The following is a 17,016-nucleotide window of genomic DNA, read 5'->3' as shown; positions in this document are numbered from 1 at the left end:
GCTGATTCCTCACCGTTCTCATGATCATTGCAACTCCACGAGGTGAGATCTTGCATGGAGCCCCAGGCCGAGGGAGATTGACAGTTCTTTTGTGTTTGTTCCATTTGTGAATAATCGCACCAACTGTTACCTTCTCACCAAGCTGCTTGCTGATGGTCTTGTAGCCCATTCCAGCCTTGTGTAGGTCTACAATCTTGTCCCTGACATCCTTGGAGAGCTCTTTTGTCTTGGCCATGGTGGAGAATTTGGAATCTGATTGATTGATTGCTTCTGTGGACAGGTGTCTTTTATACAGGTAACAAACTGAGATTGGAGCACTCCCTTTAAGAGTGTGCTCCTAATCTCAGCTCGTTACCTGTATAAAAGACACCTGGGAGCCAGAAATCTTTCTGATTGAGAGGGGGTCAAATACTTATTTCCCTCATTAAAATGCAAATCAATTTATAACATTTTTGATATGTGTTTTTCTGGATTTCTTTGTTGTTATTCTGTCTCTCACTGGTCAAATAAACCTACCATTAAAATTATAGACTGATCATTTCTTTGTCAGTGGGCAAACGTACAAAATCAGCAGGGGATCAAATACTTTTTTCCCCTCACTGTATGTAGTGTTGTGTTGTCTCTCTTGTCGTGATGTGTGTTTTGTCCTATATCTTTATTTAATTTATTTTTAATCCCAGCAGGAGGCCTTTTGCCTTTTAGTATGCCATCATTGTGAACAAGACTTTGTTCTTAACTGACTTGCCTAGTTAAATAAAGGTAAAAAAATAAATCAAAATAAGACATACATTTGGCAGGAGGTTAGAAAGTGCATCTCAATTTCCACCTCATTTTGTGGAAACTGAATATTCCTTCGTTTTGAATCAGTCACAGTGATCAGGTATTCTGCCACTGTGTACTACTCTCTGTTTAGGGCCAAACAGCATTCCAGTTAGCTGTTTTTTTGGTTAGTGCTTTCCAATGTGTCAAGTAATTATATTTTTGTTTTCTAAAGATCTCTCTCTCACACACACACAAACACACACTTTTGTATGAATATGCACGTGTGAAGAGTAGAAGACAACATTTAGTTTGGCTCTAGACCTCACCTGTTGTTGATGTGTCATATGGTGTAGGGACTCCATAGCAGGACTACTGGGCCATCTAGTGGTACAAAATTAGAATAAATTGTGAAATGATACAGGAGAAAAAATATGCAGATAATTTGATAGGCGACATACAGATAATTGTCAAAATAATGGAAACACTTGAATAAATGAGGGATAGAAATTATATTGAATGCAGGTGCTTCCGCACAGGTGTGGTTCCTGAGTGAATTAAGCAATTAACATCCCATCATGCTTACTGCCCTGCAACACTACAGACATCGGACGTCCAGCATTGCCATCAGCCACCCCTCCACCCCGGAGGAGCTGCAGCACACCTGATAAATTGAAATGAATGTGCCAAAGTTATAGAGTTACTGCTGTCTGTTCAGAAATAAATGAAATAATTCAGAATAGCCTAGTACACCACGAGAAATTTAGCCACAGACAAATAGCTTATTTTAAAAATAGCCTAACTGCGGAGTGCAGCCCAATAACAAGGCATAACCTATAGCCGGGAACACGCAGCAAATCTGTCAGTGAACAAAGAACATGCAGACAAAACTGGCCTTTCGCAATATTTCAAATAGTCTACAATTGCAGGAAAGCACAGGTTGGAAAGCTGTAGGGTACCAAATATTTGCTGAACTTCCAAATATTGTTTTACAAGGTAAAGCGAGAGAGAGAAAGGCTTTTGCCATGAGCTCATATGCCATCACCAGCACGCGAGCTGTGCATCATTGGGTGAGTCAGTGAAACTGGAATGCATTTTTAGGACTAATTTTTTCCTCATAATGTAGCGAGTTGGATGACCGTTCAAAACGAATTTTCCCAGTAGGAAATTGTTTTCCCCTGCTTTCCCGGTTGTCTTGAACAAACTGAAGTCGGAGATTTCCCAACTCCTAATTCCCATTTTTTTTAAACGCGGCATTAAAAACGATTATGCCAAAGTCTCCAGTCATGTAAAATGACGTGGAATTGCATTAAATGCGTTAATAAAAGGCCCAACATTTCCCGGACACTAGGCCACAACATTTCTTTTCCCATGTGTGTAACTTCGGTAAGTTCCTCTACTCTACTGCTCTATGCCACTACGCAAATGTGATGACATGCATGCAATGCTTTATTATAAAGGTGATTTTGTTCTAATGCATTCCGGTACCTCAGATCTCCAAGTAAAAGAAAATGATTGACGAGAAAAATACAGTCCAACCCATTGGGTATCTCACCGCACCCTCATATGCCATGTCTTGAAATAGGCATATAGACGGACTAAAAGTACATTTATATTGTAAAACTTTGACAGCTAACTTTCTTTTGGACATTATAGCACTGTAGAAGGCAGGAATCATTGAGCCACTGAAGACATGACTCTGCTTTTATGCTGTAGAATGTGTACATTTTGTCTCTTGTGTATTCAATTCTGTACATTAGTTTAGTTACAGGCCGGCTCCAGGCATAAGCGATATTAACGGTCGCTTAGGGTCCCTGGCCGCTTCAACCGACCCCAAAAACATATTGTTTTGGAACTCAGTCGAGAATAGTAGAATACACAAGGTGCAAGTTCTAAATGTTGTGTATCAGCAGTTTCTTGTTTTGTCAGTCACTGACAATTAGCCATGTCAGCTAACAAGTTTTTAGTCATGGCCGAATACGGGGGCCCCCATTGATTTTGTTATTCACTGTCACGATGTATAACTGATTGGAGACAGGCGCAGGAATACGTAATGGGGGGTTTTAATACTCCACCCAAAAATACAACATGCCATGAAAGGCATAGGGAAGAAGCCCAAAACAAACACGTATACAAAAACACAGGGATGTAACCCAAACAAAAGAGCCAGGTAAAACCTCCAATAAATCCACAGGACTAGACCCGTAATAACAAGTGTACAACAACACACGGGACAAGACCCGTAATAACAAGTGCAAAATGTGTAGAATTGCATGAAATAATATAATATAATTGTTAAATTTGCTCTCCGCCCTATGGCAAAAATGTGTAGAACTGCAGAAAACTTGCTTTAAAACTGCAAAAAAATCTCTGCACCATGGCAAAATAGGTAGAATTGCATGAAATTTGTTATAGAACTGTAACATTTTCTCTACGCCCCATTGCAAAATGTGTAGAATTGCAGGGGAAAAAATGAAAAAAACGTACATATTTCTCTCCTCCGTCAAGACCGGGTCACACATTTTGTTTGCCCACTTGGTGAAAATGCCCCTCAACCAAATCTCGCTTAGGGCCCACAAAAGGCTACCGCTGTACCTAGTTAGTTATGTTCCAACACTCTCTTCATCTGTGCCAATATCAGTTATTTTTAAGTCTTGGTTCCAATAGTTTATATTTTTTTCTAAGAGATAGGCTTTCTGCAGGGTTTTGTATATCTTACCTATCATATGAGTATCATTTTCTGACTTAAATAGAAGTCCCTCATGTTGTTATGGTGTTCTTAACTGTGAAGTTGTTCATGTTCTCAGCTCCATCCTTTGAAAACAGACACGTAAAACCATTCTGGGGATGAACATGCGCATCTTCATCAGACCAGAGAATCTTGTTTCTTATGGTCTCAGGGTCTTTAGGTGCCTTTTGACAAACTCCAAGTTGGCTATCATGTGCCTTTTACTGAGGACTGGCTTCCGTCTGGCGACTTTTCCATAAAGGCCTGATTGGTGGAGTGCTGCAGAGATGATTGTCCTTCTGGAAGGTTCTCCCATCTCCACAGAGGAATTCTGAAGCTCTGTCAGAGTGACCATAGGGTTCTTGGTCACCTCCCTGACCAAGGCCCTTCTCCCCCGATTGCTCAGTTTGGCTGGACGGCCAGCTCTAGGAAGAGTCTTGGTGGTTCCAAACTTCTTTCATTTAAGAATGATGGAGGCCACTGTGTTCTTGGGGACCTTCAATGCTGCAGAATTTTTGTTGGTACCCTTCCGCAGATCTGTGCCTCAACACAATCCTGTCTCAGAGCTCTGCGGACAATTTCTTCGATCTCATGGCTTGGTTTTTGCTCTGATATGCACTGTCAACTGTGGGACCTTATATTGACAGGTGTGTGCCTTTCCAAATCATGGCCAATCAATTGAATTTACCACAGGCGGACTCCAATCATGTTGTAAAAACATCTCAAGGATGTTCAATGGAAACAGGATGCACCTGAGCTCAATTTCGAGTCTCATAGCAAAGGGTCTGAATACTTATGTAAGTAAGGTTTTTCAGTTTTTTATTTTTAATACATTTGCTAAAATTCTTAAAACCTGTTTTCGCTTTGTCATTATAGGGGTATTGTGTGTATTTATTTAATACATTTTAGAATAAAGCTGCAATGTTACAAAATGTTGAAAATACTTTTGCCATTCTGTTATGAGTTTTGTTATTATTTTATTTTTGGAATTTATTACATTTATGGATCTGCAGGGGACTTTTCAGATTTTCCTCGTTTTAATATAATTGAAATAACTGTTTGATCCATGGAACTTGGAAGCACTGAATTGAATGATGTGTTACTTTCTCCCAGAATGTCAAATAAAATGATATCTTCTCCACACAAATGTTTTAAAAGTGTCTAATATTTATGTTCGGGTGATTTCTATGTTGCATCCTAAGATGCTGGATTCTTCTGATGAAGACTCCGAAGTGTACTTATAATAAATGGAACAGATTTATTTAATGTTCACCATAACACATTCCAGTCGACCACTCTCTACAGTGTCTTCAGCCCAACTCACCAATACATAATTGAACTTTACCCGCCCTTGCATCGCGTAATCCAATCACTTCAATGCCAGAACGGAAACCCCATTGTCATTTGTTAATTCAAATAACTGAACCCCTGCATGCAAATCCCATTGGCTATTTGCAACCATTTTAAATCTAAACTCATTAACACATAATAGATTTCTCAATACCCCACATTCTATTTTTAGTGATAATTCTTTTGTTTGCTGATAGTTACTTTTTGAAGGGATTTGTTTGACAAAAAGATGAAAACATCATGATTGGTTGTGTTCATGCCAAATGAAAAGGTAATATAAAACAATATACAGTTAAATAACACGTCTTTACTATTAGGCCCCGAAACTCACGGTATGTCAGCACTATGTTCACCACCATCAACAAAACACCAAATGGAATTCGTGGAAGAATGGTGTTGCATCCATAGCAATTAGAACACTCGGGATCTCTATGGTTGCATCCTTCCAATAGAGTTGCAGACACTTGTAGGCATTGTCTGATGTTTGATGGCGTCACTTCTACGAAACACAATGATGCCAACCAAGGTACATCGAAGCTGTTCTGGCTCTTGGTGGCCCAGCGTCCTATTAAGCTGCTTTATGTTGATGTTTCCTTTATTTTGGCAGTTAGGCTACCTGTAAGTTCCCAATTAGTTTTAAATTATCATTAAAACGTCACATTGCGTGGAACATTTTCGCTTTCATTTTGTCACAAAAAAAGAAGGATGGGAAGCAATAAATTCCGGGATTGGAATTGCTAGAGTTTGAAAAACGTACAGTATGTTGGTGAAGGTATTCTTTCGGGCTAGGCTATTGGTCATCAAAGAACAAGTAGGACCACTCTTCTTGCTATTAAAATGCCTTTATTGAGGTGCCATGTGCCATGTTAGCATTAAAAAAGTACATTGGCCGTCCTTGATCTTTGATGTGGCTGTCAAAATGTATAAAATACACACATCGACTTGTGAGTCAAGACAATACAGCCACGTCTCAATGGTGCCAGTCAGCTAGACTTCTAAACAGAAGGGTTATCCTTGAAACTTCATCCTCAGCCAATGAAAGACGAAGAGCGCATAGACTATACAGTAGCGTCGTGCAGCTGCAGGAGAGTTATCACTCTCCTAGTTAAATATCGAAGACACTGGGCACCTGTCTCCACTCCATCAAGCGCGTGCAAACGATATGCTACTAATCAGTAAAGTCCACTACAAGAGCGGAAACATTGATTATATTTTGATGGATCTCACAAATAAAATGGAGTGGCATTATTGAAGGTATTTAATACTACTAGAATACTACTAGCATTTGTATGTGCAAGATGGAAATGTAAATATGATTTGTTTTATCAGTGAGTTCTAGCCACTACAATATTATTTAAAAACAGCAAGACAGTTGCATTATTAACTGCTTGAGAATTCTCCCTGAGCATAAACACTTGTTGATCTTTTTTTTTCTTTACCCAGATTTTATTAAGATTACATCGGAAGTTATCAATGGATTTCTATAATGTGTCGGTTTTGCATGGTGACACCTCAGCGGTTGAAGTGAACACATCTGAAGCTTCGACAGGTAAGCATTTATCATGATTGAAAATGTTTGTACATTAGGCTGGCTATTCAGTATAGCAATTAAACAACCAGATTGTAGAAACGTGTAATGGTCACTGCACTGGAGGAAATCTTTGCACGTTTAAAAAATAATTCATAGCCTACAATGATTTCACATGATCTTATTGTGGCAATGATTTCACATGATCTTATTATGGCACACATAATGTAGGCTATAATGAAAGCTACAGTCATCCTCTTTTTATTTTCATTCGTTTTTCCTTGAAGACGTTAAATGGTTGGTTTCCTTCACTGCTCTGTCTAACACTTGTTATTCAGAGGGAAATGGAAATCTGTCTAGTAGCTTCCTGAAGGCACAGCTAGTGCCAACCTTTTCCTTTTTGAGTGACTTGTTTTTCGTCAGAATGGCGCATACTCTACCTTAATCTCAAAAGAGCCATGAAAATTCCTGTGAACTTTTAGTCACCACACACATACAGTAGCAGCTATGTTATTGAGTTTTTTTGTCAAAGATACAGTATATAGCACATACCAAGGGCACTAAAATACATATTACTGGGAACGGAAAGATCTTCACGGGTTTGGTTTGTGGATAGCCTATACTGTATACTATATATCATGCTTTATTACAATGTTCCTCTCCTGGCTGTAAATTCTGGCTGATACCAAAGTCCTGACTTCAGTGTCTGGAAAGTCTGTTTTGATGTTGTCGGCACAATGCGATGATAATGAGGGGGGCTGTTTTTAAATCCAAACAGTGAGAGATCTCAACAAGCCGCCTGATCCCGCGAGTTGACATGAATGTGGTATAGCAACCCAGTGCCTTCAGAAAGTATACAAACCACTTGACTTTTCCACATTTTGTTGTGTTACAAAGTGGGATTAACCTGGATTTAATTGTCGTTTTTTGTAAACAATCTACACAAAACACTCTGTAATGTCAAAGTGGAAGAAAAACACAGCTATTCAACTCCTTGAGTCAATACATGTTAGAATCACCGTTGGCAGCAATTACAGCTGTGAGTCTTTTTGGGTAAGTCTCTAAGAGCTTTCCACACCTGGATTGTGCAAGATTTGCTCATTATTCTTTTCAAAATTCTTCAAGCTCTGTCTGGTTGTTGATCATTGCTAGACAACCATTTTTAGGTCTTGCCATATTTTCAAGCGGATTTAAGTCAAAACTGTAACTCGGCCCTTCATGAACATTCACGGTGTTCTTGATAAGCAACTCCAGTGTAGACTTTTTGTTTTAGGTTATTGTCCTGCTGAAAGGTGAGTTCATCTCCCAGTATCTGATGGAAAGCAGACTGAACCAGGTTTACCTCTAGGATTTTTCCTGTTCTTAGCTCCATTCCCTTTATTTTTATCTTGAAAAACTCCCCAGTCCTTAACGATTACAAGCATACCCATAACATGATGCAGCCACCACTATGCTTGAAAATATGGAAAGCGGTACTCAGTAATGTGTTGTATTGGTTTTGCCCCAAACATAACACTTTGTATTCAAGACAAGCTTCATTTTTTGCAGTATTGCTTTAGTGCCTTGTTGCAAACAGGATGCATGTTTTGGAATATTTTTTTATTTTGTACAGGCTTCTTTCTTTTCAGTCTGTCAGTTAGGTTATTATTGTGGAGTAACTACAATGTTGATCCATCCTCAGTTATCTCCTATCACAGTCAATAAACTCTGTAACTGTTTTAAAGTCACCATTGGCCTCATGGTGAAATCCCTGAGCGGTTTCCTTCCTCTCTGGCAATTGAGTTAGGAAGGACACCTGTATCTTTGTAGTGACTGGGTGTATTGATGCACCATCCAAAGTGTAATTAATAACTTCACCATGCTCAAAGGGATATCCAATAGGTGCTCTTCTTTGTGAGGCATTGGAAAACCTCCCCGATCTTTGTGATTGAATCTGTGTTTGAAATTCACTGCTCGACTGATGGACCTTACAGATAATTGTATGTCTGGTATATGGAGATGAGATAGTCATTCAAAAATCATGTTGAACACAATTATTGCACACAGAGTGAGTCCAACTTATTATCTGACTTGTTGAGCACATTTTTATTCCTGCACTTATTTAGGCTTGCCATTAAAAAGGGGTTGAATACTTATTGACTCAAGACATTTCAGCTTTTCATTATTAATGAATTAGTGAACATTTCTAAAAACAAAATTCCACTTTGACATCATGGGCTATTGCGTGTAGGCCAGTGACAACACATCTCAATTGAATCCATTTTAAATTGCGGCTATAACACAACAAAATGTGGAAAAAGTCAAGGGGTGTGAATAGGGCTGTTGCGGTGACCGTATTACCGCCACACTGGCGATCACAATTCATGAAGGCAGTCAAATTCCATGTGACCGTATAGTCACGTAATTAGGCTTCTCCAAGCTCTGATACTGCTGATGGTTATTAGTAGCCTACCACACTTACTAACTGGTATTCAGCACTCCATTGTCCCTCTAATCACTCTGACTTAAATGCAAATGTAATCGAAAATCTAATCAAACACTTTATGAGATCGTGTTGCGCAACATTTCTATAGGCTATGCAATTGGGGGAGAAAACAAAGTGATGGCCTCTATTGAAAAGAGGAGGATCCCATCAGCTTTCTATAGGCTAGGCCTACTATATTTTTTTCTCAACTTTCTTAATAGGAGTATAGCCTTCCTGGCTGGAATGAATATGAACCACAGAAAAAGCATCCTCCATTCACTATTTAAGTGCACAGAGGGGATGCCGCTGGGAAATTTGAGGCATTATCAAGTGCTTGTCAAATTGTGAATGAGAGACTGATGAAGTGTGTACAGCCTGCGCAAAAAACAGAGTAGAGCGCAAGCCTTTCAAGCAACTTTTTTCAAATCATCATTAGTCACCTCATGCAGCCTTACAATGTATAAAAACTCTGAACATGTAGCCCAATGTTTGTAGAACAACTAAAGTTACATGAATAACTCTAAATGAAGCATATAAGAGTACCTATTTCTTTGTTAACTGCACAGCACAGAATAGCCGCATGTGCGCACTCCCTCAAATCGTTTGAAGAAAATATCCTTTCTATTTTATTCAGCTTTGTTCAGTTGTATTCTTCATACTACAAAATAATATAAAATAATGGCACGGAATTCTAAGCAAATCTTGTCTGCTAAATGAACTAGTGTAGCCTACGGCCATTTGGCATAGCCAGATCAGGACCTAACATAAGGACAACTCAGAGTATGCTATTCTGTTCTTCTGAAATAGACTACATTTTCTTCATGTTTCTTTAGACTTGTCTAAAATAAGTAATGGATTTATTACATGGATTTTTTTTACTTTTTAAAATGTAGATGTTCCAAAGGTCTGCATCAGGGGCTTGTAGGCTATGTGTGGAAGCCAGGATATGCTAAATGTGTTTATGTTAATCAATTACCGTGACACCAACAGTTATTTGCTTAACAATCACCGAAATGGTTTATATTTGCACCTTTGGTTTTTTTAGTTCTTGGAGGAACCTATAATGGTTCAATGTAGCTACTCGTTCCTGGAGGAACCGTGGAGGCGTGGCTTAGTAGGGGTGTGGCTTTACGTTATATCTTTTTTGGCCACCCGTTAGTGCAAATGTCATTCCTGTTCATCTGTTCTGTTGTATTGTCATCACATGTTAAAGTTGAACACTAACAGTTTTGTAGCTTTAATAAGGCTAACAGAGTTGTTTGAGTTTCTCAAAGCCTATCCAAATCCCAATGTCGGAACAGTTACCACTGTATGTAATCAGCAATGTTAATTTATATTTCAATATGTATACTGAACAGAAATATAAATGCAACTTGCATCGATTTCAAAGATTTCACTGAATTACAGTTCATATAAGGACATCAGTAAACTGAAATAATTTCATTAGGGCCTAATATATGGATTTCACATGACTGGGCAGTAGTGCAGCCATGGGTGGGCCTGGGAGGGCATAGGCCCACCCACTGGGGAGCAAGGCACAGCACATCATTATTAGTTTTTCTCCACAGAAGGGCTTTATTATAGACAGAAGTACTCCTCAGCACATGTGTAATGATCATGCTTTTTAATCATCTTATTGACATGCCAAGAATATCTTGGCAAAGGAGAAATGACCACTAACAGGGATGTAAACACATTTGTGCACAAAATTTGAGAGAAATTAGCTTTTTGTGCATATGGAAACCTTTATTTCAGCTCATGAAACATGGGACCATCACTTTGAATGTTGCGTTTATATTTTTTGTCCATTATAGTATAATCTAATCTGTTCAAAACAGTGGCAGGAGGTGCAGCAGTGGTCATTCTATTTTTTACATGGACAAGTAATATTGGTGTATTTATGCATTTGTTCAAATGCACAGATCGCTTTATACACTACATGGCCAAAAGTATGTTGACACCCCTTCAAATTTGTGGATTTGTCTATTTCAGCCACACCCGTTGCTGACAGGTTAATAAAATCGAGCACACAGCCATGCAATCTCCATAGACAAACATTGGCAGTAGAATGGCCCGTACTGAAGAGCTCAGTGACTTTCAACATGGCACCGTCATAGCATGCCACCTTTCCAACAAGTCAGTTCATCAAATTGCTATCCAGCTTGAGCTACCCCGGTCAACTGTAAGAGCTGTTATTGTGAAATGGAAACGTCTAGGAGCAACACCGGCTCAGCCGCAAAGTGGTAGGCCACATAAGCTCACAGAACGGGACCGCTGAGTGCTGAAGCTTGTAGCACATAAAAATCGCCTGTCATTGATTGCAACACTCACTACCGAAGCAACGTCAGCACAATAACTGTTCATCGGGAGCTTCATGAAATGAGTTTCCATGGCCGAGGAGCCTCACCCAAGCCTAAGATCACCATGCACAATGCCAAGCGTCGGCTGGAGTGGTGTAAGGCTTGCTGCCATTGGATTCTGGAGCAGTGGAAATGCTAATTTGTCCTGGGATATAAACATTGAGTTGTTATTTTACCTGAAATGCACAAGGTCCTCTACTCCGACAATTAATCCACATATAAAAGGGGAAAAGTTTGATTTCTAGTAATCTCTCCTCCTTCAGGCTTCTTCTTCTTCGTTGGACTTTATATGGCGGTTGGTAACCAACTTTAATGTGCATTACCACTACCGACTGGACTGGAGTGTGGACCTCAGTTAATCTTTCAGTCACCCACGTGGGTATATGCTCTTAAAAACCAATGAGGAAATGGCACATGGGTATATGCTCCTAAAAACCAATAAGGAGATGGGAAAGGCGTGACTTAAGCGTCACAAATAGAACCAAGTTCTATTTTAGCGCCTGGCCACGCAGATGCTCATTGACGCGCACGAGCAGTGTGGGTGCAATGATTGAATAACATGTACAGTTGAAGTCGGAAGTTTACATACACTTAGGTTGGAGTCATTAAAACTTGTTTTTCAACCACTCCACAAATTTCTTGTTAACCTCTATGGGCTAGGTGGGACGCTAGCGTGCCACCCGTGGTGCACTCCATCAACAGCAGGTGCATTTCAAGAGCGGCAAATTTGAATCCAAATAAATGTCAAAATTCAAATTTTTCAAACATACAACTATTTTACACCCTTTGAAAGATAAACATCTCCTTAATCTAACCACGTTTTACGATTTCAAAAAGGTTTTACATCGAAAGCATAAATTTAGAGTATGTTAGGACAGTACATTTACAAGAGTTGTGTGTAATGTTTTGTCAAGTCAAAGACAGGGTCACCAAAACCATAAAACCAGCTAAAATGATGCACTAACCTTTTACAATCTCCATCAGATGACACTCCTAGGACATTATGTTAGACAATGCATGCATTTTTAGTTCTATCAAGTTCATATTTATATCCAAAAACAGCGTTTTACTATGGCATTGATGTTGAGGAAATCGTTTCCCTCCAATAACCGGCAGTCAAGTCAGCGTCACAAATTAAATAATTAAAATTAGAAAACATTGGTAAAATATTATATTGTCATTTAAAGAATTATAGATTTACATCTCTTGAACGCAATCAACTTGCCAGATTTAAAAATAACCTTACTGGGAAATCACACTTTGCAATAATCTGAGCACTGCGCCCAGAAAAATACGCGTTGCGATACAGACTAGACGTCATGTTGGGGAGATCTAAAATCGAAAATACTATGTAAATAATCCATTACCTTTGATTCTCTTCATCAGATGTCACTTCCAGGTATCACAGGTCCATAACGAATGTAGTTTTGTTCAAAAAAGCTAATCATTTATGTCCAAAAATCTCCGTCTTGTTAGCACATGATCTAAGCCAGCCGGACTTCTCGTCATGAACGAGGGGAAAAAATATATTTACGTTCGTTCAAACATGTCAAACGTTGTATAGCATAAATCATTAGGGCCTTTTTTAACCAGAACATGAATAATATTCAAGGTGGACGAATGCATACTCTTTTATAACGTATTGGAACGAGGGTACCCAACATGAACTCGCGCGCCAGGTGTCTAATGGGACATCATCGTTCCATGGCTCTTGTTCGGTCAGATCTCCCTCCAGAAGACTCAAAACACTTTGTAAAGGCTGGTGACATCTAGTGGAAGCAATAGGAAGTGCCAAAATATTCCTCAGCCCCTGTGTTTTTCAATGGGATAGGTTTAAAGTCAATACAACACATCAGGTATCCACTTCCTGTCAGAAAATGTCTCAGGGTTTTGCCTGCCAAATGAGTTCTGTTATACTCACAGACACCATTCAAACAGTTTTAGAAACTTTAGAGTGTTTTCTATCCATATATAATAAGTATATGCATATTCTAGTTACTGGGTAGGATTAGTAACCAGATTAAATCGGGTACATTTTTTTTATCCAGACGTGCAAATGCTGCCCCCTAGCCCTAACAGGTTAACAAACTATAGTTTTGGCAAGTCGGTTAGGACATCTACTTTGTGGATGACACAAGTAATTTTTCCAACAATTGTTTACAGACAGATTATTTCACTTATAATTCACTGTATCACAATTCCAGTGGGTCAGAAGTTTACATACACTAAGTTGACCGTGCCTTTAGACAGCTTGGAAAATTCCAGAAAATGATGTCATGGCTTTAGAAGCTTCTGATAGGCTAATTGACATCATTTGAGTCAATTGGAGGCGTACCTGTGGATGTATTTGAAGGCCTACCTTCAAACTCAGTGCCTCTTTGCTTGACATCATGGGAAAATCAAAAGAAATCAGCCAAGACCTCAGAAAATAAATTGTAGACCTACACAAGTCTGGTTCATCCTTGGGAGCAATTTCCAAATGCATGAAGGTACCACGTTCATCTGTACAAACAATTGTACGCAAGTATAAACACCATGGGACCACGCAGCCGTCATACCGCTCAGGAGGGTGATGATTTCTGTCTCCTGGAGATGAACGTACTTTGGTGCGAAAAGTGCAAGTCAATCTCAGAACAACAGCAAAGGACCTTGTGAAGATGCTGTAGGAAACAGGTACAAAAGTATCTATATCCACAGTAAAACAAGTCCTATATCGACATAACCTGAAAGGCCGCTCAGCAAATAAGAAGCCACTGCTCCAAAACCGCCATAAAACAGCCAGACTACGGGGACAAAGATCATACTTTTTGGAGAAAAGACCTCTGGTCTGATGAAACAAAAATATGACTGTTTGGTCATAATGACCATCGTTATGTTTGGAGGAAAAAGGGGGAGGCTTGCAAGCCGAAGAACACCATCCCAACCGTTGCTGCAGTAGGGACTGGTGCCCTTCATAAAATAAATGGCATCATGAGGATGGAAAATTATGTGGATATATTGAAGCAACATCTCAAGACATCAGTCAGGAAGTCAAAGCTTGGTTGCAAATGGGTCTTCCAAATGGACAATGACCTCAAGCATACTTCCAAATTTGTGGCAAAATGCCTTAAGGACAACAAAGTTAAGGTATTGGAGTGGCCATCACAAAGCCCTGACCTCAATCCCATAGAACATTTGTGGGTAGAATTGAAAAAGTGTGTGAGCAAGGAGGCCAACAAACCTGACTCAGTTACACCAGCTCTGTCAGAAGGAATGGAACAAAATTCACGCAACTTATTGTGGGAAGCTTGTGGAAGGTTACCCGAAATGTTTGACCCAAATTAAACAATTTAAAGGCAATGCTACCAAATACTAATTGAGTGTATGTAAACCTCTGACCCACTGGGAATGTGATGAAAGAAATAAAAGCTGAAAAAAATAATTCTTTCTACTATTATTCTGACATTTCACATTCTTAAAATAAAGTGGTGATCCTAACTGACCTAAAACGGAATTTTTACTTGGATTAAATGTCAGGAATTGTGAAAAACTGAGTTTAAATATATTTGGCTAAGGTGTATGTAAACTTCTGACTTCAACTGTATATGTAGCAAAAAAGCTGTAAAAAAGCTACAAGATATTTCTTCTCTGAAGAGAGGGGGTGGTGGAGGGGTGTACCACCTGGGTCACGGCAGCCAGGCTATGTAAATTGCTGCTTGACAGGTCTGGTTTATATGATATATCATACCGGTACTTTAATAACATTCTCCTCTGCTGCTCTTGTGTCCCTATAGGTGGGGGTCATGATGCCTACTACAACAACGCCATCTTGCCCACCATATTTGGCATCATCTGTTTCCTGGGCATTATGGGTAACTGCATGGTCATCTACACCATCCTGAAGAAGACCAAGTGCCGCGCCAAGCAGACCGTCCCCGACATCTTCATCTTCAATCTGTCCATCGTCGACCTCCTCTTCCTCGTCGGTATGCCCTTCCTCATCCACCAGTTGATGGGCAACGGCTCATGGTGCTTCGGCGCCACTATGTGCACAGTCATCACCGCGCTAGACTCCAACAGCCAGATCGTGAGCACCTACATCCTCACAGTCATGACTCTGGACCGCTACCTGGCCACTGTTCACCCCATCCGCTTTAACCACGTTCGGACGCCGTGCATGGCAACCGCGGTTATCGTTCTAGTATGGACGCTGTCGTTGCTGACCATCATCCCGGTGTGGATGTACGCGGGCCTCATGCCTCTGCCTGGCGACCTGGTGGGCTGTGCCCTGCTACTTCCCGATCCGTCTACCAACATCTACTGGTTCACACTCTACCAGTTTGTCCTGGCTTTCGCTCTGCCTCTCCTCATCATCTGCGTGGTCTTTTTCAAGATCCTCAAGCACATGGCCACCAGCGTGGCCCCCTTGCCCCCCAGGAGCCTGAGGGTGCGCACCAAGAAAGTAACCCGTACGGCGGTGGCCATCTGCCTGGCTTTCTTCATCTGCTGGGCCCCTTACTACATCCTCCAGCTGGTTCACGTTGGAGTCCAGAACCCCAGCCCAGCCTTCTCCTACGCCTACAACATAGCCATTAGCATGGGCTACATTAACAGCTGCATCAACCCGTTCCTCTACATTGTGTTGAGTGACACCTTCAAGAGGCAGCTCATCGTGGCCATGCGGCCGGTCCACAGGAAGTTCCGGGTCAACCCCACCAGCACAATGGAGGGTAGTGTTAGTCTGAGATTGACCACTGACAGACCCCAGCAGGATCAGAGCTCCAGGGAGCTGCTGCCTGCCAATATGGCCGACCACTGAGGCCTGTTGCATGACAATCTGAGTTTTGTTGAACCTTTATTGAACAAGACCTCTTTACCCAGGGAGACATGGTGTGGCCAGTGGAAGAGGGTATGAGATCAGTGTACAAGAACAGTGTATGGGGACAATCTATGGACCAGTGTATAGGAAGAACTGTGTATGTCATCACTGAATTTGAATAGTGTACAGGCAGGAACAGTGTAGGGTTGCAAACATCCGGTAACTTCCTGTGGTAACTTTCCCCAAATCCCCTGGTTTTCCAGAAATCCGATTGAAAGATTCCCTGAATCAGGAAGTAATAAGCAGGAAATCCAAAATCTTCCAACCAGGATATCTATAAAACCTTGGAATTTTGGGAAAGTTAGCGGATTTTTGCATCCCTAGTTTTCGCAACCCTAGTACAGTCCGAGATATTTTATTGGATCACTGTATGGGATCAATGATGTATGTCTACATGGGAACAGTTAATGGATCGATCAGAATAGAAGAAGAAGAATAGAAGAATAGTATCATTCAATGTGTGTGACATCAGTGAGTAGGATCAGGCTGAGCCTGAGAGGAGATGTTTAACATAGTCAGGATGAGATTATTGAGTACCGGCCAACACATGGTACTCAGTACAGTAAACATAGGTACTGAAAGGATATTAAAAAAATGATTTGCTAATGATATTCAGTGGATAATGTAAAAGTGTGAGAGTCAAGATGATTCATAGCTACATGTACAAATCTATGAATAAATACATACACAGTCATAAATTGCCCGCATGAGTATGACTAGTTTGATATTGTATCAGGCATTGTATTCCAATTCTTCAGGGAAGGCAGGTTTTAGCACAATCCCTTACTGTAGTTTTGGTTTGGCAGTCTAGCTAATGTATGTTAAATTTCATTTCAATGTACAATGTTCACATACCACTTATATTGTACAGTATGTTCAGTACCTAGTACCTACACTGCAATTGCACCATAAATACATGTTTCAGCTTCACTGAATGTTGCGTAGTACTTTTTATCCATACATTTGTAC

General features: G+C 40.3%; 1 protein-coding gene across 1 annotated transcript; it reads left to right on the top strand.

Annotated features, from left to right (window-relative positions):
- The first annotated feature begins 5,317 nt into the window (after positions 1-5,317).
- On the top strand, positions 5,318-16,105 carry LOC106564719 (melanin-concentrating hormone receptor 1). The gene is made up of 2 exons (XM_045692080.1): positions 5,318-5,363; positions 14,963-16,105. The coding sequence occupies exons 1-2, from the start codon at positions 5,318-5,320 to the stop codon at positions 15,985-15,987; spliced, it is 1,071 nt and encodes a 356-aa protein (XP_045548036.1). The 3' UTR covers positions 15,988-16,105.
- Positions 16,106-17,016: the final 911 nt, after the last annotated feature.

Source organism: Salmo salar, chromosome ssa12 (genome assembly GCF_905237065.1).
Source record: "Salmo salar chromosome ssa12, Ssal_v3.1, whole genome shotgun sequence".
Taxonomy (NCBI): Eukaryota; Metazoa; Chordata; class Actinopteri; order Salmoniformes; family Salmonidae; genus Salmo; species Salmo salar.
This window is presented reverse-complemented; position numbering and strand designations above follow the sequence as displayed.